Here is a 26,595-nt window from a genome sequence, read left to right as displayed (position 1 = left end):
TTGTAATATAACAAAAATCTATGCAAAATTATGTTTAAAGCTTTAATGAGTTAACTAATACAATTTGAATTATTTGAAAATATATACATTTCTGTTTAAATTTTGGTTAGTGAAACACTATGATAATTTGAGAAATTAGGTTTTTTTCCCCTCTTTGTGTGACTCTAGGATGGGAGACTTAAAGCAGGGGACCAGCTCATATCTATCAACAAAGAGTCATTCATTGGAGTAACACATGAAGAAGCCAAAAGCATACTTACTCGAACAAAACTGAGGTTGAAACTCACATATATGTCTATATTTTAAAGTAATAGTTCACCCAAAAATGAAAATTCTGTGATCATTCACTCACCCTTGACTTTCTTCAAGGAGAAATTTTGAATAATTTACTGGACATTTTTTTTAAATGTCATTGTATGACCCTACAGGCCAGACCCTACTGTAGAGATAGCATTTATCAAACGAAGGTCTTCTTCAGGCTCCAGCAGTGGACCTCACAGTCCCATCTCCCTTCAGCCTCCCATTGGTACTGTCCCCCAGCTTAGGCCCACTGGACTAGGGGGAGCAACTCTGCCTGGAGGCCTTGTTCCCAAGATATCCAACACCCCCAAATCTGGAAGTGAAACATTGCCTTCAGTAGAACTTACTAAGGTAAGACATAAGACTTGAAGCCGTTTCCTTCAAATCTTCATCTGGTGACAGAGATTCATAAATGCAGTAGCTGTTTCTTTAACACTGCTTAAAATGGTGTCTGTGTTTGGAATTAAATACTTGCATACTACTTACTGCACAGCATGTGCTGTATACTGCCTACTATTTTTTATAAATAGTATCTAAAACAGAACGCATTATTCAACGATGAACATTACTATTCTACATTGTTGTCACATGATGTAACGTAGATCACATGACCTCATAATGACCTCAATTCAGCAAGTCATCTTGGAAAATGAAAAACTTTATTTTGCATTTTTAATACAAATTTGTGTAAAAACATAACATTTGGCAGCCCGATTAAATATTGAGTCTAGAATGAAATGTTAAAAATTGCTTCTGATGTTACTTCCGGTTCATCCGTCACACTGGAAAGTATTTCAAGCAGTAAGCTCTGTTGTACTGTTATACTGGTATTCCTTGCATACATAAAATGTGCATACTGTGCACAGTACTGTAGAGATACTATATGCTGCAGCTTATGTTATCATCCAACTAATATGGTATTCCAAACAGCCAGTTGCTATGTTTATCTATGTACATAGATATGTCAGAAATAGTAGTAGAATGGTAGTGTGCTATTTTGAGCTCCATTGTTTCTTTCTCCCTCAGGTACGAATAGCAACAGCACAGCCTGAGTTAACCCCTGTATCCTCACCTGAGAGTGCCTGCTCCACAGTGGCCAACTCTGGTACTGTAAACCCTTTATTACACTAACCCTAAACAGTCTTATTGATATTGCCAGCTATTATATTTGTTCATCCTCAAAAATATGTTTATTTTTCTAAAAGCACTGCATTGTAAATGGCATTTTGCCTTAATACAATCTAACAATCTAATACTCAGAAATAAATCTTCTGGCATAACCTGGATTAGTCTACCTGTTCAGCAGACATTTAGATGGATGTGTCCAGCTGGCATGGTTCTGCTGTCAGTTTTAGTTAATGAAAACAGATTCTACCATCAACATGACAACTCCAGGTCAAATCAAGGATACTGAAATCTGTTTAGGACAGGGTTTAATTTCATTTGCAAGCACCCATGATAAAGCTTTCCTGTAGCAAGATTTGAAGCAGATTTAAACACCAGGTGTACTGAATGGCAAAAACGAGGAACAGAACTTTTTGTTTTCAAATTCCATTTGAATCTGTAATAGTGAGAATGTTGATGGTTATATATAGTGGCAGATGGATCTCAGCTGGAGGTTTAAGGAGAGGAAAGGTTTTTTTTCAAGGTGTCTAATAAAGGATTGAGAATTTTTATGAGAGAACTGCTGTGAGAACAGCATCCTTGCAGGGGTGCAGTTAAAGTAATTCCTCTTGTTATCCACCAAAGCTCTAAGGGTCTTTGGATAGAAGCAAATATGACCAAAGTTTAGCCTTGAAACTCTATGTGGCGCAAGCTGATAGGTTCTTTGAGCTTGTTATCTGTTTGCCAATCGGCTCGCTCACCTGTGACATGTGAAGCCAGTCGGTTTGCATGGTGTAAGCTGACTGGTACTTTGGCATGTAATCGGGTGGCCAATCAACTTGCGTCTCTTTGTGTAACATTTAAATTGCTCAGTTTTGCAGAAAAGCTGGTTTCACTGAGAGAGTTTTTCTCTGAAACCCACCTCCACCCCAGCTTCACCTACCTAGATATGCTACATGGGGATTGTTTGTAATGTCTGTTTGTGCAGCAGCATGTTCATGCATACTCAATGCAACATGTCTTGCGCTTTGTCTAATTGTGCAGCAGCAGCATCTCTACATGCTAACACATTATATATGTGTATTTTCTAGAAGTAGCAAGTCCCTGTACTTGTTCTGCAGCAGCGGCAGCAGCGTAGTGTCACGGTCCTGTCACTGTGTCAATCTGGGTTTTTGTCTGACAGGACCATGGCATTATCGTCCCATGTCTGTCTTGTGTTTTCGTTTGGTTTTGTTTCATGTCTGGAGCATGGTGTCTGGATCCTGACCCTTCTATCTGGTTCAGTTTCGGTTTTGGTGTCGGGATCCAGACACAGACATGTTCCATGTCTTGTCCTGTATTGGCGTGAGTGCATTGCGCTTGTCATCTTGGTGGCATGCACTCACGTCAATAATCTATGTCTGTCTCTCGTGGATGTGCGTTGTGCTGCGCGCCCAGGTTACGAGCTGTCTTCACGTTGTGCTGAGGTTTGGTCACTTTGGTCTGAGGATTCGTGTTTGTGTGTGGCTGAACTCTCGCACAGGTGTCCAGTCTTGTTTTTGTCGCCTGTTGTGTGCATCGCTTGGCGTTTGCCTCACGATGTACGTTCAGGTTTTGTCTAGTGTGAGAATGCGTGGCATCTCTTTGTTTGCCATTGTTACGCATTCTCTCATCTTGTTTGTCAGTTGGCATGGGCACATATCGCCTTAAAGTCTTGGCTGTAGTAAATTTGGTGCAGAAGAACAAACAATTGCTATGCAAAATGACTTGAATCAAGGAAACCCAACCTTTTAACCCTGGAATTCTTCAAAATCATAAAACAAAGAGACTGCCAAAGATGGTGCCTCTAAGTCTGAGATGAACCACATCTGGCCAAAAAAACAAACAAAAGAGACATATACTTGCATATACTTGAAAACACTCATGTTAATGGTTGTTCGCATGACTTGAAGACTGCTCTTTTAGAGACAACTGCCACCGCTTTAAGGGAAGAGGTCATGGGCAATGAAAGACAGAGAGTGAACACCCTGGAAACCCCAGGAAAAGCTAAGACACTGTCCACTTGTCCTTTGATATTAACCAATTTGCTACACTTAAACTAAACTGATCAGGAGATCCTGAGACATCGTGATCATTATTCTGCAAACAGCAGATAAAAAGGAAGTCTCTTTTTTCATTCATTTAGTAACACATGAAAACTTAAAAATTAGACATTTACTGTGTCACAAGCTAAAAACTCATTACCAAGACACAGAGCTAAAGCAGGCTTCCTTGTGAGATCCTCGTGTTTGCACGATTCTAATACTAAGACATCTCATCTTAATCCAGGAACATTTCAAACAAAGTCACAATACTTGCTGAGTTAACCCTATAAAATGCACAGAATCTACCTGTTTGGACCAAAATGTACACAATACCTAGCCTTGCTAGATAATTCTGAAAATGATGTGATGACCTGTGATCACTTTTATAACTGACAAATTAATGATTATAGCCTGATGTACATTTTAAAATATGTGTAGTGATTTGTAATCACTTGTAACTGACAAATTGATGATTATAATCCTTAATCTTGTATTATCCATGTTGTAAAACCAATGAATTAGCCATTATAATTTGTAATCAGGTATTTTCATGTTTGTTACTTACACGTCGGATATTCATGAAAGTATGTCATATTTAGTATGTAAGTGCTTGCTTGTTTATGTATAGAATGTTGATGTTAACGAATGTCATGTCTCTTGCACCGTTTTCAAGATATAAAATGTAAGAGTAAAACATGTACTGTTTCGAGCAGGAATTTTTAAGAACCCTTTACACAAAGATTGTAAATCAACTTCGAAAAGGAAGGAGTTGACAATGTGACTCTGAAAAGCCACCTCTAATTGGCTTAGAGCCTCTTTGGGGTGTGAATAAACCGAATGGGTTAAAAGACCAGCCTGGACAACCCCCTTGAGTTCTCGTCTCTTCTCTTGCTTCTTCACTTCCTCCGCAGCCCTGCATCCTCCATGCTCTTGCCCTTGTGGCTTGAGTTCAAGTTCCGTGCAATGTAGAAGTCCAGGAAGGCTTGGAGTAAAGCTCAGAGGAATCCCTTCTCTTCTCTGCACTATGACACACGGGACGGGAGTTGCGAGTCTCCCTTGCGGAAGGCTTCGCTTCAAAGCCCCGCTTCATCATTCCAGCAACAACCCGACATCCATGATCTTAACAGTGGTCCAAAAAATCGACAACCCTATTTACAAAGAGCCAAAGAACCAAGCAACGCAAGGAAATGCAAGTACTTCTCCAGACTTTGCTGAAAGTACTGGTGGTCTCTTAAATACAGTACTGTGCAAAAGTCTTAGACACATACGTTTAAAAAAAAAAATTGTCTTAAAATAGTTATTTATATCTTCAGCTTTAGTACGCCATTAGGAAATATACATTTTAGACTCGCAAACATTCCTTTTGCAAATAGAATAGAATAGAAGAACAGGGAGCCCTGCAACAGATGGCATGACCACCACAGAGCCCCCCACTGAACATCGAGTCAGTCTGGGATTTCATGAAAAGACAGAAGCAATTGAGACAGCCTAAATAGATAGAAGAACTGTGGCGAATTCTCCAAGAAGCTTTGAATATCCTATCTCCTAACAACCAAGAAAAACTGTGTCCATGTGTACCTAGGACAGTTGTGCTGTTTTGAAGGCAAAGTTGGTCACACCAAATATTAATTTAGCTTTTTTTATGTTTACTGGACTTTGTATGACGTTAATTGATAAATGAAAAATATTTATGGCATTAGTTTTGAAGACATCCTTACTATGCTACATTTTTCACAAGTGCCTAAAACTTTTGCACAGTACTGTATAATTTGAGTTACCCTAATTGCAAATTAAGTTAGGCTGAATTAAGTATCAGTGTTTCTCAAGGCATTGTCAGCAGACTCCATAAAGTTCATTTTCTCTGTATAGATCATTTCCAGTCAAGCTACTCTGTTCACTTTACTCATCAACCTGTTTTCATGTTTGTATGTGTTAGATTAGTTTTATGTTTAGATTAGAAATAAAGTCTTGTTTGTATTCAAAGATAATTTGATAATTTGGTATATATTGATAATCTCATCACTTGATTTTTTTTTTCAAAGATCCAGCCCTAAAGCTGTACCTAAAATATTTGTGATATTATTTTCAATAAGCCATGAGAATAATATTACTCCAATAAGTAAATTAATCATAATTCCCTTATTAAAGCTAATTCCTTTGTTTTTTTATAAAAAAAAACAAAAAAAACATTCAATTTGGAATGCCCAATTCCCAATGTGCTTTTAAGTCCTCGTGGTCGCGTAGTGATTCGCCTCAATCCGGGTGGCAGAGGACGAATCCCAGTTGCCTCCACGTCTGAGACAGTCAATCTGCGCATCTTATCACGTGGCTTGTTGAGCGCGTTGCCACGGAGACATAGCGTGTGTGGAGGCTTCACGCCATCCACCGTGGCATTCACGCTCAACTCACCACGCGCCCCACTGAGAACGAACCACATTATAGCGACCATGAAGAGGTTACCCCATGTGACTCTACCCTCCCTAGCAACCAGGCCAATTTGGTTGCTTAGGGGACCTGGCTGGAGTCACTCAGCACGCCTTGGGATTCGAACTAGCGAACTCCAGGGGTGGTAGCCAGTGTCTTTTACCTCTGAGCTACCCAGGCCCCCTAAAGCTAATTTTTAATGATAGCAATTGTGAACAGATACAACAAGACATTGTATTATGATTTTAATGGTGGAGAGTTTTATTCAGACAAATATAATCTAAAACAAATCTAATTATTTGTCCTTTATCTTTCTTATAATGGTTGTCGAACGTGACTAATTCCATTATAAATTTCCTTACATAATGATGGAGGTGCACTTTAACCCATACCGTGTACATTTATACAACCAAAATGTCCTTAAATGGCGATGTACGCTTATGCCATTTGGGTGTTTTGTTGTCTTGTGAGAGCACATGGCTTGATTTCTCTCCCTGTTTTAGTCTCCTCGTGTGTACTGTCCAGTGCCAATTCGTCTTGTGTGTCTTGTGTGTATTCTAGTCGGTCCTGTTGGTTGGTCTTGTTCCAGTTGGTCCTGTTTCCCATCCAGTCGGTCCTGTGTGTTTGCCCCATTTTCCAGTCCAGCCCATTTACATTACCCTCTGCCCCAGCCTGGACACTTTTTTCCCCTACGTGGTAGTTTATGTTTGTTTTCCCCCATGTGGGAGTTTTGGTTTGTTTTTTGATTAATTTTTGTATTTAAATAGATTCCTTGTTTTTTGAATCTCTGCACTTGGGTCCTGAGCCTCTTATTCCTGACAGTATGAAGTGGCCAAGATGGACCCAGCGGAGATTATTTTTCAACTGGCCGCCAGAGCGCAGTGCTGGTTAAGCAGCTTTATGGGCTACGGCAGGATGATAAATCCGTGTGGGGGTATGCCCTTGAATTTTTATCATTGTCCTTGTGTCTGGGATACGATCAGACCTGCCTAATCGATCTCTTTTGGGCAGGTCTTTACGAGCCCATTAGATCCATTGTCCCAGAACAGGGTGGGGATGTGGAGTTTCCTGAGGCAGTCAGGCTTGCCCTTAAATGGGAGGAGAACATCAGTCGGGGGACTTCCAATCCTCATCCCAACCCGAGGACGATGGCACCCCCCACACAGAAGTGGACGCCTCAGCCGAGCCCATTGCTGCTGACCGCCAGGAGGCTGAGGCTTCTACAGCAGCAGTACTTCCCTCCTCCTGGAAGAGGAGGAGGGTGCCCACTCCTCAGTCGCTGACAGCCACGAAGACCATTCCCCTGCCCCTGTCAGCACCCACAACCACAGAGGTTGTTCCCATGCTGCTGTCAGCACCCACGGCCATGGAGGTGGTTCCCCTGCTGCTGTTAGCGCCCACGGCCAACGAGCCAGTACCTATGCCTGCCATGGCCAATGAACCAGTGCCCACACCTACCACATCCAATGAGCCAGCGCCAATGCCTGCCACGGCCAACGAGCCAGCACCCACACCTGCCACAGCCAACGAGCCAGCGCCCACACCTGCCATGGCCAACGAGCCAGCAGCCACACCTGCCATGGCCAGCGAGCCAGCGTCCACACCTGCCACGATCAACAAGCCAGTTCCTGAAGCCACGTCCGTCCCGGAGCCAGCGTCTGAAACCTCGTCCTTCCCGAAGCCGGCATCTGAAGCCTCATCCATCCCAGAGCCGCTGTCTGAAGCCTCGTCTGTCCCAGAGCTGGTGTCTGAAGCCTCGTCCGTCCACACACACTCCCACAGCAGTGCTCCTGTCCGCCCGGAAGAGGAGGAGGAGAAGGACTCCTTTTCCCCAGTTGCTGCCAGCGTTCCCGGCCACAGAGGCCATTCCCCAGTTGTTGCCAGCGCTCCCGGCCATGGAGGCCATTCCCCAGTCGCTGCCAGCACTCCTGGTCATGGAGGTTATTCCCCTGTCACTACCTGTGCTCACAATCACGGAGGCTGCTCCCCTGCCACTGCCAGTGCCCATGACCATGGAGGTCATTCCCCCGTCACTGTCTGTGCTCACGAATTGGCATGAGTGCTTTGAGCTTGTCATCTTGGTGGCATGCACTCATGTCAGTAATCTATGTCTGTCTCTCGCGACCGCGGACGCATGTTCCGCTTGCTTTGCGCTGTGCGCCCGGGTCATGAGCTGTCTTCACATTGTGCTGAGGTTCGGTCACTTCGGTCTGAGGTTTCGTGTTTGTGTATGGCCGAACTCTCGCATAGGTGTCCTGTCTTGTTTTTGTCGCCTGTTGGGTGCATCGCGTGGCATTTGCCTTGCGATGTACGTTCAGGTTTCGTTTAGTGTGAGAATGTGTGGCATCACTTTGTTTGCCGTTGCTACGCATTCTTTCGGTTGGCATGGGCATATATCGCCTTACTGTCTTGCCGATGTGCGCTCAAGCCATTCGGGTATTTTGTTGTCTTGTGAGAGCACGTGGCTTTGTTTTGTTTCTATATCGCCACGTGTCTCTCTGTCTTATGTCATATCCTGCCTCCTTGTTTACCCATTATTAGTTTATTAGTCACACCTGCCCTGTCTTGTAAACCTGTTGATTTCTCTCCCTATTTTAGTCTCCTCATGTGTGCTGTCCAGTGCCAGTTCGTCTTGTGTGTCTTGTGTGTATTCTAGTCGGTCCTGTTGGTTGGCCTTGTTCCAGTCGGTCCTGTTCCCCGTTCAGTCGGTCCTGTGTGTTTGCCCCGTTTTCCAGTCCAGTTCCATTTCCGTTACCCTCTGCCCCAGCCTGGACACATTTTTCCCCTATAGGGTAGTTTATGTTTATGTTTCCCCCTTGTGGGAGTTGTTTTTTTTATTCATTTTTGTATAAATAAGTTCCTTGTATTTTGAATCTCTGCGCTTGGGTCCTGAACCTCTTATTCCTAACACGTAGCAGATCTAGTCTGCCAAGACCAATACCTTATCAGCAATGTCATACCCAAATTAACATGCTAAATTTTTTAGAGATTTGTCATTACAAAATTTATATAATTCTAAATTGCTTTGAATTTTTGAGAAATCATGCTAAGTAAATGAAACCAATAAGACAATTATAAATGTATTAAAGGCATTTTCCACAAATAGGGTTCAGAATAGGGCCTGAAATATTTAAAAATTAGATTTTTTTATTTTTCAACAAAAAGAAAGGTGCTTAATCTTCAGAAAATGTAATCATCAAGCTTAGGAGGTTAAACAAATTTTAAAAGTTTAAAAAAAATTTGGGACATTTATAAAATAGTTTAGAACCCTGATTTGTGTGATGTTGGTATTTTCTATCAATGTAAATTAAATAAACAAAAATGTTCTAGCAATGTAAATTAAATAAAACATTTTTTTTTTTATAATAATCTGGGTAACCGTGTTGCCAGTAACAGGGTTGCAAATTTCATCCTAAATTAAGTTATCACTCAGGAAGTGCTAGCTATTTTAGGACCAAATGTAGATTTGTAATTATTGATAAAACTAAACTTGAATAACAGAGTAGATTGATTCAGTTTGGCCAATGCACCCAACACTATAATTTATATAAAAACTGAGAAAATTTAATGAGATTATTTACTTGTCTCTCCGCTATGCTGTAGAAGGGGTCCATATGTGATTATTTCTTGGGTGTTACAATTTTAAGGAATATTAAATTTTCAGAGGGGTACATGTATCTACTGTAACATATCAAACAATTTTCACACACACACACACACACACACACACACACACACACACACACACACACACACAAACCAAACAAAAATAAAAACAGGATATGCGTCTCAAATCCTTTAAAAAAGGATTGAGACATGAAAGTGTACCCAGTTCTTGAAAGTGACACAAAAATATACAGATACTGAACAATAAATCACGAGATAGTAAACTCAGTGTCGTAACTACAGGGAGGGCAGAGTGAGTAGCCACCCTAGGGCCCGGGGTGAGAGGGGGTCTGCACCGGACGGCCAAAAGGGAATGATAAAAACACCCGTGGGCCCGACGGGCGATTAAAAATACCACCCCCTGGAAGGTGAAAAATTACAGATGGGAAAAGGGCCCGACAAGTGCTTTGCACTGGGGCCTGTAAGATCAAAGTTACGCCTCTGAGTGAACTCATTGTCAGAACTCATACCTATTAGCTCATTTACACAGTTATTCATCATAAGAGGATTTAACAGGGTTGGCACTATTTTGAGCAAAGCATTGTGCTTTCTCTCCAGTTCACAGATCAGGTCATGGTTGGGTTATGGAGAAAAAAATAGCCTGTGTAAGCTATTTGAATTCCTGCTTGTATACAATGCATTATTCATGGCATCATAAAGTATCAAATACAATGTCATTATATTTGGGTGAGAGTAAGAATTGTTTACAGATGTGTAACTAATGTGATTTTCAAATATTTGATGGAATCTACTAGAATTTGTTCTCTCTTTGAGTTATGTAACAGAGCGCAGCAAAAAACAAAAAAAAAACAATCTGATGCCCTTGATCAAAATCACAAAAAGATGTTTAGAGAGAGAGAGAGAGAGAGAGAGAGAGAGAGAGAGAGATTTGTTTGCAGTTTTAAGGTTAAGCGCCACTAGTGGCACCAAATGGAATTGCAGATGACCAGCGCAGTTTTCTTTCCTGTGTTCACATATTTCTTATTGAAATTGGAAATTTGGTGTAACATATTGAAGGGATTGACCCTTTTTTTGTTAAAATAGCCAATAGGCTGTAGTTACGGTATGTCATATAGCCAAGAGCCATGATATGCTACTTGTTAATTGGTTGCAGGTGTTTTCAGGGGGAGGGACATCCTCACTCTAGAGAGCATGTGATTGGACAAAAATATGTGTAGTGCAGAATGAGTCATCAATAATTTTGGTCCTTTCTCCCGAAAATTTAACATTTGAAATGTGTATACTAGAGCCCGACCGATATGGGATTTTTGAGACCGATACCGATTTTAGAGGGGGAAAATTCACAGATTACCGATATGGTGGCCGATAAATGTAATTTTTGAGCTGGAATGAAAACAGACCTTTTCTATGTGGATTTTTCACTGATTTTGCACCAATATGACTATGCAAAGGTACTCAGAAGGCTGCTTTCTTAAATATTTTTATCTAAGAATATTTGACATTATTATTATACATTGTCAACAAATTCTAGAAATGAACATTGAGAAATAAAGAGTGAATAAAAATACAATAAATAGCTTAATAAACATCAGTACTGTATGTATAGTATAAGTCAATTGCTGACCATTTAAATAAAGAATAAATAAAAATAAAACAAATAGCTAAATAAACATCAGTACTGTTTAGTATCAGTCAAATGCTGACTGATACTAAATAGTAAATAAAAGTAAAATAAATAGCTAAATAAACATCAGTACTGTTTAGTATCAGTCAAATGTTGACCATTTAAATAAACAATAAATACAAATAAAATAAATAGCTAAATAAACATCAGTATTACTGTTTAGTATCAGCCAAATGCTGACTATATTAATACTGCTGAGTCAAGATAAACAGATAAGCAGCAGTGTTACACCGTATTCTGCTATACAAGTTCAGGGGAAACTTTCAACGGTGGAAAACCAGACTTCTAAATATTACATTTTATAAATGCAACGACTGGAATTGTTCGGTTGAAGGGGGTACCAAACTGTGAATCCTAAACAAAACAGTTTGGTTACACATTAGCTTCCACTCAGCTGACAACAATGAAAGTAGCTACGTGACTAGCTAGTTAGCTATAAGCTCGTTGTCACGGAGAGTAAAAGACGGATGTTGTTTATTTTACTTTGCAGCATTGTGTCTCACCATCTAGGTAACAACATAGCATGAAATCAACACTAAACTGACACAATCCACCACCGCACCGTTGTCTGTTGAGCTGCAAAAAGGTGCTCTGATGATTACCTTTCAATCTGCTACATTACTGACTGCACTGACAACTATAGCTGGCTAACAGCAAACAGACATGAGTGACATGGTTTTCAGGGACAAGGTTAATGTTATATTAGTTATATTGAAAAGGGAAAATGATGGGGTCATTGTTTATTAAGTTTTCAGTATGTATTTCACAAACTAGTTAACTTACGGAGACACCACTCAACTACGCCCTGTCTGTAGAGCCACCATCAGTTCAGCTCTGTAAACAATGAAGATGGAGCGCGCTCTGCTGGACAAACTACGCTATGACACCAATTCTAAAGCATTGTTTTCTGTATTATATGTTCTGAAAAAAATTTGTCATATCGCCGATATATCGGTCAAGCACTTGTGTATACCCACTGAAGGTTAATTGTGTCTTTTAGGTGTACACTAGCATATGGATGATTTCAAAGTTTATAGACATGGACTAAAAGACACAAAATTCTAATTTCGATCTAGTTTTTAACTAATTTGGTCTCTTTTTCTCTTTCCTCAGATGTAACCGCTGCCTGTAAGCCCTGCAACACCTCCAGACCCTCAAAACCTCCGCCCTCCAACCCCAGCTCCCAGCTCAAGCCGGAGAAAATTGAGCAGGTCTCTCTGATCATATCCTCTTAATTAGCCAAATGAAAGTGGTCACTGTCAAAGTCATGACCATACAAAATACAGAATTACGAAAACATCTTGTGTTTACGGCAAGGTCAAATGTTGGTTGTCCCTCCCACAGGGCTTTAACGATTAGTTACCCATCAGCCTCAGTATGGCATTGATCGTTTACTGTTTTACTGTCATGTGCAGAGGGGAGTTAATCTCACTGTTGGGCGATATGTGCTATACCGTATCCACACCTCCTATGGTATGATGGGAAAATCAACACTGTTCAATCACACTGGGCTGCTGCACATTCTGTATCTCTGTTGCCATGGAAAACAGTGTAGAGGGCGTAATATTTTTAGAACATTTTGAACTCCAGAAGCTTATTTTAATATATACATTAACGTATGTAAATAAGTGAAAACAAATATATAATTTTGAATTTACAATATTTATGCATTGGATATATTTATAAAGATAAAATGTGTATAAATTATATTAAATAAATAGATGTATTCTAATTAATAATATTATATTATACAAACAGGCATTGAAGCATGTTTGTGTCTGTGTGTGAGCGAGAGAGAGAGAGTAAAGCAGTAAGCACGTTGTGCTCATGTAATGAAATGTTCTAAAAGGGCAGTGGCTCTGTCCACAGGCACTGGATGTGCTGGGATTGAAGCCTACCGAGACCCAGGTCCGAACTCTGAGAGAAAGACTGCGTTTGAGCCCAGCAGGGACAGTGGCCAATGGAGGTGAGAATAATTAATATCAATCCTCATTATTAAATGAGTTGTAGCTTTTTACTTATGCAGTACATTTATAGTGATACCGAAATATTTGGATACTGAAGCTACACTTAATGTACTGTATGATTGTCATTGCATTAGACAACAAAGTATCAAACCAAGTGGCCTTTAAAAAACAGATAGCGAGATCACACTTTTCAAGCAAAACATTTAATTATTTTTTTATTTAATTTTTTTGTTAGGTTTAAAATGATAAAACAGTTTTTACACTGTTCAAAATTAAGACAAAGTATTTGGGAACTTTATGGTAGTGGAACATGTCCATGTTAATATGATGAATTACACCTGTGGGTACTCTGCTAGGACATCTTTGTGAACTTGAGGGGAACTGACATACATCCACTAAAATTCCTTTGATACCAAAGTAAAATGTAAATGTAGTTCTGAGAAAAAAACTCAAGTGTGTATATATGTGTGTGTATATATATATATATATATATATATATATATATATATATATATATATATATATATATATATATTGTAATGCAATGACATTCAGATATTTTCAAGTGTTTCTAAATGTCCAAGTGTCCACTCTTTGGTTCCACCGTATCTATTAAAATTAAAATGATAAATGGACATTATTATCGAACATATTTTTATAGTAATTTCATTTTTCCCCCATAAGATTTTGAGAGAGTTGCAAAGGAACAATTGAGTCTACCGTCTAAGTCTAACTTAGAACAGGAAGTAGCAAGATTCACATCAGATGATCTCACTGACTCTTCATTAAACCCTACGGTAAAAACAAATCATATTTTATTATTGCAGCAGAAACATGAAAATAATAAGTGATTATTAGCAGATAATAAAAACGTCATTTTGGTTTTATTAGCCATCGATATCAGACTCTGATGATTTGGATGAGATGGAGAGACTAAGAAAAGACCACATTGATGCCTTGAGAGAAATCAAGAGACTACAGGTAACATGACAACAGTTTTTGCAGCGGTTACGGTTGCAGGAAAAATGAACCCTTGTGAATGTGAATTGCGTATCATTTGTTAGTGTGCTGATTAAGCAGACTGTTTGTCTATTGTTGTGACTTGAAGATCAGATCAAATTTTGTAACCAAATTCTTCACAAATCCATGGTAAATCCAAGGGTTCACAATACTAAAATGTATGGCATTCATTCATGTGTTACTGACTGAGACTCTCATGAATCCTATTTGCAAGAATGAATGAGCTAACTCTAATGCTGACTCATGCAAAGATCTGTGTTCTAACAGGATAAGCTGGCAGAATCCGAGAGACTTAATCATAAGATGCAGCAGGAACTGACAAAAGTTAAACAGGTGCGCAACCCTTTCTTAAACCTTAAGTTCTTGAGCATCTGTTGTTTTATTTAATTTGTTTGAGTTTTTCCGTTCCATTGCCAATGTTCTTTGTAAGAGATGCCACAGTGGGGCGCTCTGGGCACATGTTCATGTGAAATGCAAGTCTTTAACAGAGTTTGAGGCAGAAACCACACTGTCCTCTCTAAAGCACAATACAGAACTTATATGGGAAAGATTTCTGAAAATATTTAACAAAAGTTGCCATACTATGAGTAATATCCAAATTCTATTTTGAGCATCTTGTGTGTGATTACATGGAATGTGCTCACTACAGGAAGCTTGAAAAACCCACGTTAGAACATCATGTGGGAGAGGACATTGAGGGATGTCAGTCGCTGTTTGGAAGTAGTTATTTTCTAGGGGTTTATAAAGAAATTAGCTCCTACTAGCCCTCTAGGTTCTATCGCAGAGCCTCAGAAGTGCCTGTTATGGAAACCCAAATCCAATGAGCTTCAAAATTTTATCCAAGATTAATTGGACCTTAATGGTTTTATTAAACTGTTACTAATGTAGCAGAACATTCTGAATGAGAAAAATCATTCTGCTGTATAGAATGTTGCCAGTTCAAATACATCCAGTTGATTTGAACAAATCCCTATCCTTAAGTATTGAAATTTGGCACGTAACTCATCCCGCATAAATGATACCTTAAATTGTGCAGTTTGGCATTGGGAGACAATAAAACAGGCAAAAAACAAAAAACAAAATCCCATAGACTTTCATAGACTCACCCTCATGTTTCCAACCCCATCTGACATTCTTTCTTCCATGAAAGGAGAAAGAAGGTAGATGTTAAGCAGAATTCTACCCTCAGCAAAAGGTGGGTAAATGATGACAGAATTTTCATTTTTGGGTGAACTATTCCTTTAAGAGCTAATCTAAATAAATGGGGAGACACAATCAAAGAGACACAAGACTGTTTGGTCAGCTGTTTGAAGCCCTGTGGCGTTTTGATTGGTGACAGGGTCAATTAAACTTCTGTTTCCCCATTCTGAGAGTGCTCTGCTCTGGTCTGTGGCATTGCTCTGGTCCCTACTGTACCTCCACCGAGGACTCCGTTTCTTATCTATTTTATCATAAAGGAGCTACACTCCCTATAGTGTGAAACCAATGCTTTTTCAAGCCCTGTGTATTTTTTTTAAAGCCTAGTTCTGTATTGCTGAATCCCTTCTGCTCTCTTGACCTCCACCTACTCACTACCTTCTATATCTTCCATTAGAGTAACAGGTAGGCTGATGGGCTTTTCAGTGCTGAAGCAGTAGGCTTTTAAGCCTCCTCTCCGCAGGCGATATCACTATCAATGCAGTGCATCCCCGGCTACATTACAGCAAAATGTGTGCGGGGAGCATCCATGTGAGGTGTGAGGTGTGCTGTCCATATGGCTCTTAGGATGAGAACTTTCCATTTTAATCTTATCTGAGTGTTGTGTGCGGGGGTTAGGGTTAAAGGAATAGTTTGCTCAAAAATGAAAATTATGTCATTATTTATTCACCCCCATGTTGTTCCAAACCTATATGCTGTTGCAGAATCTTCATGCAGCTCTTTTCCAGACAGATTATAGTGACAATAGCTGTCAAGAAAACATCCTGGGGGGGGGGTGTCTGGGTAGCTCAGTGGTAAAAGACGCTGGCTACCACCCCTGGAGTTCGCTAGTTTGAATCCAGGGCGTGCTGAGTGACTCCAGCCAGGTCTCCTAAGCAACCAAATTGGCCCGGTTGCTAGGGAGGGTAGAGTCACATGGGGTAACCTCCTCGTGGTCACTATAATGTGGTTCGTTCTCGGTGGGGCGCGTGGTGAATTGAGCGCGGATGCCGCGGTGGATGGCGTGAAGCCTCCACACGTGCTATGTCTCCGTGGCAACGCGCTCAACAAGCCACGTGATAAGATGCGTGGGTTGATGGTCTCAGGCGCGGAGGCAACTGGGATTCGTCCTCCGCCACCCAGATTGAGGCGAATCACTACGCGACCACGAGGACTTAAAAAAAAGCGCACTGGGAATTGGGCGTTCCAAATTGGGTGAAAAAAAAAATAAATAAATAAACAAAAACATCCTAAAAGCACCATCAATGTTGTCCAAATGACTTGTGAATTATATTTCAAGTCTTCTAAAGCCATAAGATAGCTTTGTGTAAACGTACGTCTACGACATTGCATCACGCAGGAGTGGCACCTTTTTTAAGACGCCGTGACAAGTAAAATAGGAACGTCAACTTTTCAAAGTGCTTCTCAAGTACTGTTACTGTATATGCGTTGCGCTGTATCTAGCTTTGTTTAGTGCAAGAGCATGTTTGGTCTGAATGGCCCCTAATTGACCAAAATGTACATTTTTCACTATAAATCTTCCCCTCTGCGGCAGCTCTCAAATCCCATTCTCCATTCTGCATATTCGAACTGGTGTGTCATGTACAGTTACAACACACACAATAGTCAAGAAAACTCAGCAGATTTCCGCAGAATAGCAACATCTGTGGTTCACAAAAGTTCAACACTTCCCCCACTCCTTGCATGTTTGTTTAATATACTCTATATTTTGGCTAATTTGGGTATGTTTTCAGCTACCAAGAGAGTATAGTAGCCTACTCCTAGTGCCATTTAACACATTTTACTATGTTTAAATCTCTTCCATAGAATTCCTCAGATTTTCCTCAAAATTAGCAGAGAAAATGCAGAACAAGTCTGCAGATAATGTTTGGGCCTGGTCATGAGTACTGCTTTCATGTTTGTTTGTATATTTATTTATATATTTATTTTTTGGAATTGGCAGCCTTGTTCACCACAAACTGTCCAAATATAGAAAATAGCTTTTATAAAGAGTCTTCAAAATGACTCTATTTGTCTAACAAATAAAATAATAGTGGCATTATATACAGTATGTAAATAAAAATGAGGGAGAGTAAATAATTACAGATTTTTAATTTTTTGGGTGAACTTTTCCTTTAACAGAGAGAGCATTCATTTTGGTCTTTTACAAGACCATTTCATTTCTTTAAGTGATTTGAAATATTCAGAATATCTATTCTGCACTAATGCATCCACTCTCCCTTCTATGAGACTGTAAAGCTTAATATTAGTTTCAGTGATTCATTGACTTCTTATTATTTTCCTCAGACACATCCTCTAATTCTTAAGACTACAGGGACAGAGTTATGTGTGCCTTTAAGTTTCAGATTAATTGAAAATTACATTAGCTCTAACCAATCCAGGATCATTATAATAAACATCACATATTATACATTATGCATAGACATTAAATGGATATACGGTAATTGCTAATGTATATCTCTTTCTGGGAAAAAGTGTTAATGCAAGATCTATCATGCCTATTAAATAAGTCATGTTTCATTCAATATTATCTATACTGTAATCTTTTCATAGTTATTCATGGAGTTTAAGATAAGTGATATTTATAAGAGCTTCTCATGATGAGTAAAGTCTGCAGTGTGAAAGTCAAAGAAGGGGGGGCCACAAAAAGAAAAATGTCTGGCCCCTTCTTGTGTCCATTTAGGCTTAAAGATTTAATTGTGAACTACCACAGACACTTTGCATCACTGAAAAAACAACAACATTTGGATGTTGGATTTACGTTTTTTTAAGTAAATTTAACATATGATTATTTTATGTCAGCGCAACTAGAAAACCTTTGTTAGATATACACATACATATGTATCAGTTCATTCAAATTTATTTAATGAAAAAGATTTTTTACCTCAAGGATTTGTGACCTTTAGGATATTTCTACTTAATCTAACCCATAAAAAATGACTTTTGTAGGTGTAACCAAAATTTTCAGGTAAATTTAGTCAGATTTGTTAACATTTTTAATTTGAACCAGACCAGTTAAGTACTTTTTGACCAGAAAAACATGCTTAAATTACTCAAGCACAAGGGCTTATGGGTATTCCCCCATCCTCAGTTCTGTACTTAATCGTTTGAGTTAATAGTACTGAAAACCTTAATTTTATGGAATTTTAAGCAAAAGAAGTTCAAGGAACTCACAATTATTAATTTACTTTATGTATCACTACAAGTTCACCTTAAAATTTATATTTTGTGTTGTACACATTTATGAAAATTAAGTAAAACTAAAAATGTTTTAAATGTTAATTTCTGAGTAGAAGCTATTTATGTTCATACGTTGTGGTTTTTGAGCCAACAAATAGTTTTTTTCAGTGTTGCATTTGTAAATCCACACAGTGTGGTTTTCACAGAATTTTTCTCAAGTGAAGATTCTCTTAAGCCACATTTCTTGTCACCTTTCCATTAAAGAGCGCTATCATCAGAATCTATTAGTGAAAGTTCTTGAAAATTGAGACGCTTACACGGATGTCATATTTTTAATTCGTTTACCTCAGAAAAAACAAGGGGAAAAAAGGACCGGAGTACTTGACAAGGCTGAATCAATAACAAAGATATCAGCGCACTTAGTATGTACTTGAAGTATACCAGGGTGGGATGCATATCGTTGCAATCTTTCAAAATAAACATAATAAAAGTAATAATGTGTTTTTCTCATTATTTACACTTAGCATCACATATGCTTCTATTCAGAAATAATTAAATAATTATTCAACAACAAAAGTTACAACATCCTCCCACCCGATGAACTAGGTTCATCTATACTCATTTCAAGGATGTTCAATCAAACTAATTCCAAGGGATATAAAAGTTACACAGGTCTTTTTAACACACTGCCTGATGCAGTACGGACACTGCATGAGCGTACCAGGCCATCTCATCATTCAGTTTTTCAGTTGTTCCCATTTTCCAAGTCTGTCGTGGTACCTTGTCGGCTCCAATTAGGACAACGTCGCCTTCCTTCAGCATAGTAGCTTTTATTGAATCACTCTTATGTGCTGACTTTAAGTCCATCAAATTGTCTTTCCGTCAGCGGTTCCAAAATGTAGTTAAGAGTCTCTGTCGGTACTTCCATCGGCGAACAGCATGCTCTTTAGTCAGATTTGAGGAATTAGGCTCCGTGACCATAGTCTTTGGTGGCAGAGAGGTTAGTCTTTTTCCTACCAAGAAATGTGAAGGCGTTAGAGGTTGGGGCTCGTCTGCATCATTGTGTATATATGAAAGTGGTCTAGAATTCAGAACTGCTTCCACTTGTGTCAAAATAGTAGTCATCTCTTCAAAGTTTAGTGAGGCTTTTCCTAGGACTTTTTTCAGACAATTCTTTACTGATCTAACAAGCCTCTCCCAACAGCCTCCCCACCAAGCAGCACACTCCACAATAAATTTCCAAGTAATAAACCTTGAAGAAAAGAAATCTGTAAGCTCAGAATTTTTAAAGGATTTCCACAGTTCTTTCAAATCTTGGTCTGCCCTTTTGAATGTTTTTGCATTGTCTGAGTATATTATTTTGCACAGACCTCTTCTTGCTATAAATCTTTTCAGAGCGAGGAGAAATTTCTATGTGGTTTGATCTGATACTAATTCTAAATGTACCGCCCTAGTAACAGCACATGTAAAGAGTGCAATGTATGCCTTCTTTGATGCACCATTTGATTTGACATACAATGGGCCGGCAAAATTTGAAGTGACTTCAAAGGGTGGTGCTTCAGTAACTCTGTCCCTTGGCAGAGGTGCAGTAGTTTGCTGAGCTGGTTTTGCTGTCAATCTTTTACAAACATGACAGTGTCCTACAATTTGCTTCACAAGCTGTCGGGCACATAAAATCCAATATTTCTCTCTCACCTGAACCAGTGTATCCCTTACACCTGAATGCATCACTCATTCATGATAACTCTGAACTAGAAATTCGGAGTATCTTTGCTTCGTGGGGAGCACCCATGGGTGCCTTTCTCAAACACTGAACTCGGACTGTTGCAATCGTCCACCTACACTGAGTCCATTCTCATCTAAGTATGGTTTCAAATCCTTGATTTTGGAGTCTTTGTCAACCATTTGACCTAGATTGAGCGAATTTATTTCCTTGTTGAAATCTGTTCCTGAGTTATCTTTACCCAATATATTTCAGCTGCAATTAGTTCTTCTGCTGTGAGTTTGCCTTAGATTTTACATCTGGATCGGGCATTGGTTATGAACCTCTTTATCCATGCTGTTATTCACAGCACTGTCTTCAGTCTGCTATATTTCGCTAAATCTAAAAGAGGTTCTGTTGGTGCAACACCACCAAACTACACGGTGACCTGAAACTTAGACCTTAGTTCAGTGTTCATTTCAGCAGCACAATTTTCCTCAGGCTCTTCCGAGTGAGCTGGAACTAAAGATGCCAGACCATTCCACCAGAGTTTACTCTGTATGAGATCATCTGCACTCTTTCCTCGAGTAGCTAAATCAGCTGGATTGTCTTTTCCATTACAATGTGACCACGATTCAGTGTTTGTGAGATTCTGTATCTCAGCTACTCTATTAGCTACAAATGGTTCCCTATCTGTCACTCACTCGACGTTGTGTCGATGTAGTGACACTAGGGGTCACTCTTGGGAGCCCGAAACACCTCTGGTCTTTGATAAAAGGCCAATGAAAATTTGCGAGTGGTATTTGCATGCCACTCCCCCGGACATACGGGTATAAAAGGAGCTGGTATGCAACCACTCATTCAGATTTTCTCTTCGGAGCCGAATGGTCATGCTCACTGAGCTGAACTACTACTGTTCATTCACCTCTGCTGGATCTGATGGCGCATTTCAGTGGCTTCTCCCTCCTCTGCACTGGTGCACTGCAGAGAACGCCCCTGGGCGCTTCAGCAGAAAAAAGAGAGTATATTTTCTGAAAGAGTTTACTTCTCAAAAGAGTATATTTCTCTAAAAGAGCGGCACACACGGAATGTCTTTTCAAAGACGCGTCTTTTTAAAGATGCCTTTCCGATTGTGTGTTATTCCTGGTTGCGGTCGTTATCTCTCAACTTCGGATGGTCATGATCGCTGTCTTTCGTGTCTGGGAACGACTCACACGGAGGCAGCGTTCGTGGATGGTTCATGTTCTCACTGCGAGAACATGACCATGGCAACGTTGCAGTCGCGGCTTGCTTTTGCCACCTTTGGCTCAACCTGGTCGAGATGGGTGAGGCCGACAAGACACGGTTCCTTGCTGCCCCCATTTCCCAGGCTGGACTATTCGGCAACACCGTCGAGGACTTTGCCCAGCAGTTCTCAGTGGTGAAGCAGCAGACGGAGGCTATCCGGCATATCCTGCCCCATCGCGGCTCAAGATCCCGCACCCCGTCTGCTTATCGCCAAGGGCGTCCACCTGCGGTGACTGCACCGGCTACGCCGCAGCCCGCCCCTTCGGCCCGGCCCTGGCATGGAGCCCACCGCAGGAAGCAGACATCACCCGTCTCACAGTCGGCCGCTAAGAACCCACGAAGGTCGTCAAAGCGCCCCTGAGACAGGAGACCCAGGGACGAAGAAACTCACTCACCTGGAGCTGGTAAGAAGACCACTCCATCCCCCGGTGGAGGGCCGGGTGGAGAACCTTTTGTTGCCTTTTTGTTTGATTTCACTGCATGCCCAAGTGGCTGTGGTACCCAACAGTTCAGCAAAAGAGCGGTTTCCTTCTTCCCTGGGTCACATATCCGGTGTGCACGGTCGTCATCACGACTACCGTCCACGGGTTTTTCCTTGCAGGATTGGCGCTCCAGTGGTGGTCCTCCCGCCCCTGAGCGCCCAGCTGTGGCACAAAGCCGCCCCTGATGTGGCAGTCTCCATGGGTTACGAGGACAGGCCTCTTCCTCCCCTGTCCCAGGCTGTTCCAGGGGTGGTCACAAGGAGCCAGGTAAGTGCTTCGATGTCCCTAGACTCAGCACGGCCATGACGTGGTGTGGCACCTCGAGCTCCGCCCAGCCGCGAGGCCCCACCTGCCGGTATGTCCGACGACGTTGTCCCCTTGGTCCCCCTTGTGCGGAACTTGGATGCGTGGCTTGCACTTTCCAATCCGTCGCGATGGCTGATCCGGACCGTCCGACTCGGCTACGCGATTCAGTTCGCCAGGCGCCCGCCCAGATTCAGCAGTATCCACTTCACCTTGGTCAAGGACGAAAACGCTGCTACCTTGCGCGCGGAGATCGCTACCCTCCTATGGAAGGGTGCGATAGAACCTGTCCCTCTGGCCGAGATGAAGAAGGGGTTTTACAGCCCCTACTTCATCGTACCGAAAAAAGGCGGTGGGTTGCGGCCAATCTTGGACCTGCAAGTACTGAACTGGGCCTTACACAGACTCCCGTTCAAGATGCTGATGCAAAAACGCATTCTGGCGAGCGTCCGGCATCAAGATTGGTTCGCGGCGGTAGACCTGAAGGACACGTACTTCTACGTCTCGATCCTTCCTCGACACAGACCCTTCCTGCGGTTTGCATTCGAGGGTCAGGCATATCAGTACAAGGTCCTCCCTTTCGGCCTGTCCCTGTCTCCTCGCGTCTTCACGAAGGTCGCAGAGGCAGCCCTTGCTCCGTTAAGGGAGGTGGGCATATGCATTCTCAACTATCTCGACGACTGGCTAATCCTAGCTCACTCTCGGGACATGTTGTGCGCACACAGGGACTTGGTGCTTTCACACCTCAGCCGACTAGGGCTTCGGGTCAACTGGGAAAAGAGCAAGCTCCTCCCGGTTCAGAGCATCTCTTTCCTCGGTTTGGAGTTGGACTCAGTCTCTTTGACAGCGCGCCACACGAACGAGCGTGCCCAGTCGGTGCTGGCCTATTTGAAGGCGTTCAAACAGAAAACAGCGGTACCACTGAAACTTTTTCAGGGGCTCCTGGGGCATATGGCATCCTCAGCGGTAGCCACCCCGCTCGGTTGATGCATATGAGACCGCTTCAGCACTGGCTTCAGACTCGAGTCCCGAGATGGTCATGGCACGCAGGACACATTGCGTGATCATCACGCCGGTCTGTCACCGTCTTTTCAGCCCTTGGACCGACTTCTCGTTTCTACGGGCAGGTGTTCCCCTAGAACTGGTCTCCAGGCGCATCATGGTCATGACAGATGCCTCCAAAACGGGCTGGGTGCTGTTTGCAACGGGCACGCAGCTGCCGGCCTGTGGACGGGCCTGCGACTGCATTGGCACATCAACTGCCTCGAGTTTTTGGCAATTCTGCTCGCCCTGCGGAGGTTTCGGCCGTTGATCCAGGGCAAGCACGTGTTAGTTCGGACGGACAACACGACAACGGTAGCATATGTCAACCGCCAAGGCAGTCTGCACTCTCGTTGTATGTCACAACTCGCCCGCCGTCTCCTCCTCTGGAGTCAACAGCACTCCAAGTTGCTGCGAGCCACTCACATCCCGGGCAACCTCAACACTACAGCGGATGCGCTGTCACTGCAGGTTACCCTCGGGAGAGTGGAGCCTCCACCCTCAGGTGGTCCAGCTGATTTGGAGTTGATTCGGACGGGCACAGGTGGATCTGTTCGCCTCCCAAGAATCCTCCCACTGCCCGCTCTGGTACGCCCTGACCAAGGCCCCCTCGGCATAGATGCGCTGACACACAGCTGGCCCCCTGGCCTGTGCAAATATGCATTTCCCCCAGTGAGCCTACTTGCACAGACCCTGTGCAAGGTCAGGGAGGACGAGGAGCAGGTCATCCTGTTAGCACCCTACTGGCCCACCCAGACGTGGTTCTCGGACCTCGCACTCCTCGCGACAGCCCCGCCCCAGCAAATTCCCCTGAGGAAGGACCTTCTTTCTCAGGGATAGGGCATCATCTGGCACCCGCGACCAGACCTCTGGAATCTCCATGTCTGGCCCCTGGACAGGACGCAGAAGACCTAAGCGGTCTACTACACGCGGTGGTAGACATTATCACTCAGGCTAGGGCCCCCTCTATGAGGCGCCTGTATGCCTTTAAGTGGCATCTGTTCGTTAAGTGGTGTTCTTCCCGACGGGAAGACCCCAGAGATGCGCAGTCAGATCAGTGCTTTCCTTCCTGCAGGAGAAGTTGGAAGGGAGGCTGTCCCCTTCCACCTTGAAGGTGTACATTGCCGCCATAGCAGCACACCACGACGCAGTCGACGGTAAGTCCTTAGGGAAGCACAACCTGATCATCAGGTTCCTGAGAGGCGCCAGGAGGCTGAATCCCTCCAGACCGCGCCTCGTTCCCTCATGGGACCTCTCTGTAGTTCTTCAGGGTCTACGGAGAGCCCTCTTTGAGCCTTTGTAGTCAGCTGAGCTTAAGGCACTCCTTGAAGACTGCCCTCCTGACTGAGCTCACTTCCATCAAGAGGGTAGGAGACCTGCGGGCGTTCTCTGTCAGCGAAACGTGCCTGGAGTTTGGTCCGGGCTACTCTCACGTGATCCTGAGACCCCGACCGGGCTATGTGCCCAAGGTTCCCACCACCCCTTTTAGGGACCAGGTGGTGAACCTGCAAGCGCTGCCCCAGGAGGAGGCAGACCCAGCCCTGTCATTGCTGTGTCCGGTGTGCGGACACAGCAATGCATCTATTTGCATCTATTTGCATCTATTTGGATCGCACGCAGAGCTTTATGATCTCTGAGCAGCTCTTTGTTTGCTTTGGTGCACAGCGGAAAGGAAGCGCTGTCTCCAAGCAGAGGATCGCTCACTGATGCCATAGCTATGGCACATCACGCCTAGGACATGCCACCCCCGGTAGGGTTACGAGCCCATTATACCAGGGGTGTAGCGGCCTCCTGGGCCCTGGCCAGGGGTGCCTCTCTAACAGACATTTGCAGAGCAGCAGGCTGGGCATCACCCAACACCTTTGCAAGGTTCTTCAACCTCCGGGTGGAACCAGTTTCGTCCCAGGTAGTGGCACACAATACAAGCCGATAAGCCCGGGATAGCCGGCCGGGTGTATCGCTTGCACATAGCGCATTCCACCTCTTTTGAGCTGAAGACTTGTGCCATTAATTCCCAGTAGGGTTCACAAACTATGTTCCTTGGTTGACTTCCTCCGAGCCCTGTGGCAGTTGAGTTTTCGGAGAGACTCGCTGCTGGCCCAGTACACGTGCTAACTAAAAGTCCTGTTCTGGGGTAGGTGCTCCGCATGTGGCGGTTCCCTGTAAGGCAAACCCCATGCGATGTATATCTTCCGCTAATTCATTTCCCTGTTGGCAAACTGCGTCTTCCTTGGGCAGAGCCCCTCTGTCCCAGTCTCCATGTTTGTAGTAACTCCTCCCCCGTTGGGTAGGATCTACCTTGAAGACTCTCCACATGGTCGGAAAGACCATGTGACGTATTTTTCCACTTAAATATCCCCCCTCTCTTTGGGCGAGGTGTGGTCTCCGTGGTGTCCTCCCCTAGGGAGGGACACCCCCTGACTAGACCTGGCGGCCCAGTCGGATAATCCCCCTTCTTTTTTAGGGAGTGGAAAAAAAGAAGGGGAAAAGAGGCCACGACTGGGTTAGCCTGTCTCTATCTTTTGGGTAGTCGACTTGTCCCCAAAGGGCCGTTCAACACTCATAACTATGTTGGGGGAGGTTACGTGTCGACCTGGTGTGCTGGCTACAAGGCACATAGTGGTCTGCCCGTCACACACCGCCAGTTCACGTAACACAGTTCAGCCAGTTGTGGCATTTCATATAGGGACCCATAGTGTCACTACATCGACACAACGTCGAGTGAGTGACAGATAGGGAACGTCCTGGTTACTTGCGTAACCTCCATTCCCTGATGGAGGGAACGAGACGTTGTGTCCCTCCTGCCACAATGCTGAACTACCCGCTGAAATGGCCGGACCTTGTCTCAGCTCCTCAGCATAAAACCTGAATGAGTGGTTGCATACCAGCTCCTTTTATACCCGTATGTCCGGGGGAGTGGCATGCAAATACCACTCGCCAATTTTCATTGGCCTTTTATCAAAGACCAGAGGTGTCTCGGGCTCCCAAGAGTGACCCCTAGTGTAACTACATCAACACAATGTCTCGTTCCCTCCATCAGGGAACGGAGGTTACGCAAGTAACCAGGATGTTTTCATTTCTGTGCAGAACTCTGTATCCAGCGTAAGACAATTACTGAATCTGTCCACATGCGAATTTGATCTTTCTCCATCTTCAAAGGAGCAACTCTTGCCATTGATGCTACAAAACTGGTTACAGTTTCTCCACTTTCATT

General features: G+C 42.8%; 1 protein-coding gene across 2 annotated transcripts in view; it reads left to right on the top strand.

The window, feature by feature from the left end:
• Positions 1-26,595, top strand: part of LOC127426881 (syntaxin-binding protein 4-like) — a 75,942-nt gene that overhangs the window by 15,243 nt on the left and 34,104 nt on the right. For both annotated transcript variants that reach the window (XM_051673971.1, XM_051673970.1), the window contains 8 exons: positions 169-275; positions 429-651; positions 1,327-1,405; positions 12,316-12,413; positions 13,072-13,168; positions 13,854-13,966; positions 14,061-14,150; positions 14,457-14,522. In XM_051673971.1, coding sequence (XP_051529931.1) covers positions 169-275; positions 429-651; positions 1,327-1,405; positions 12,316-12,413; positions 13,072-13,168; positions 13,854-13,966; positions 14,061-14,150; positions 14,457-14,522 — 873 coding nt within the window. The remainder of the gene's footprint in view (positions 1-168; positions 276-428; positions 652-1,326; positions 1,406-12,315; positions 12,414-13,071; positions 13,169-13,853; positions 13,967-14,060; positions 14,151-14,456; positions 14,523-26,595) is intronic.

Source organism: Myxocyprinus asiaticus, chromosome 36 (assembly GCF_019703515.2).
Source record: "Myxocyprinus asiaticus isolate MX2 ecotype Aquarium Trade chromosome 36, UBuf_Myxa_2, whole genome shotgun sequence".
In the NCBI taxonomy this organism is placed as follows: domain Eukaryota; kingdom Metazoa; phylum Chordata; class Actinopteri; order Cypriniformes; family Catostomidae; genus Myxocyprinus; species Myxocyprinus asiaticus.
This window is presented reverse-complemented; position numbering and strand designations above follow the sequence as displayed.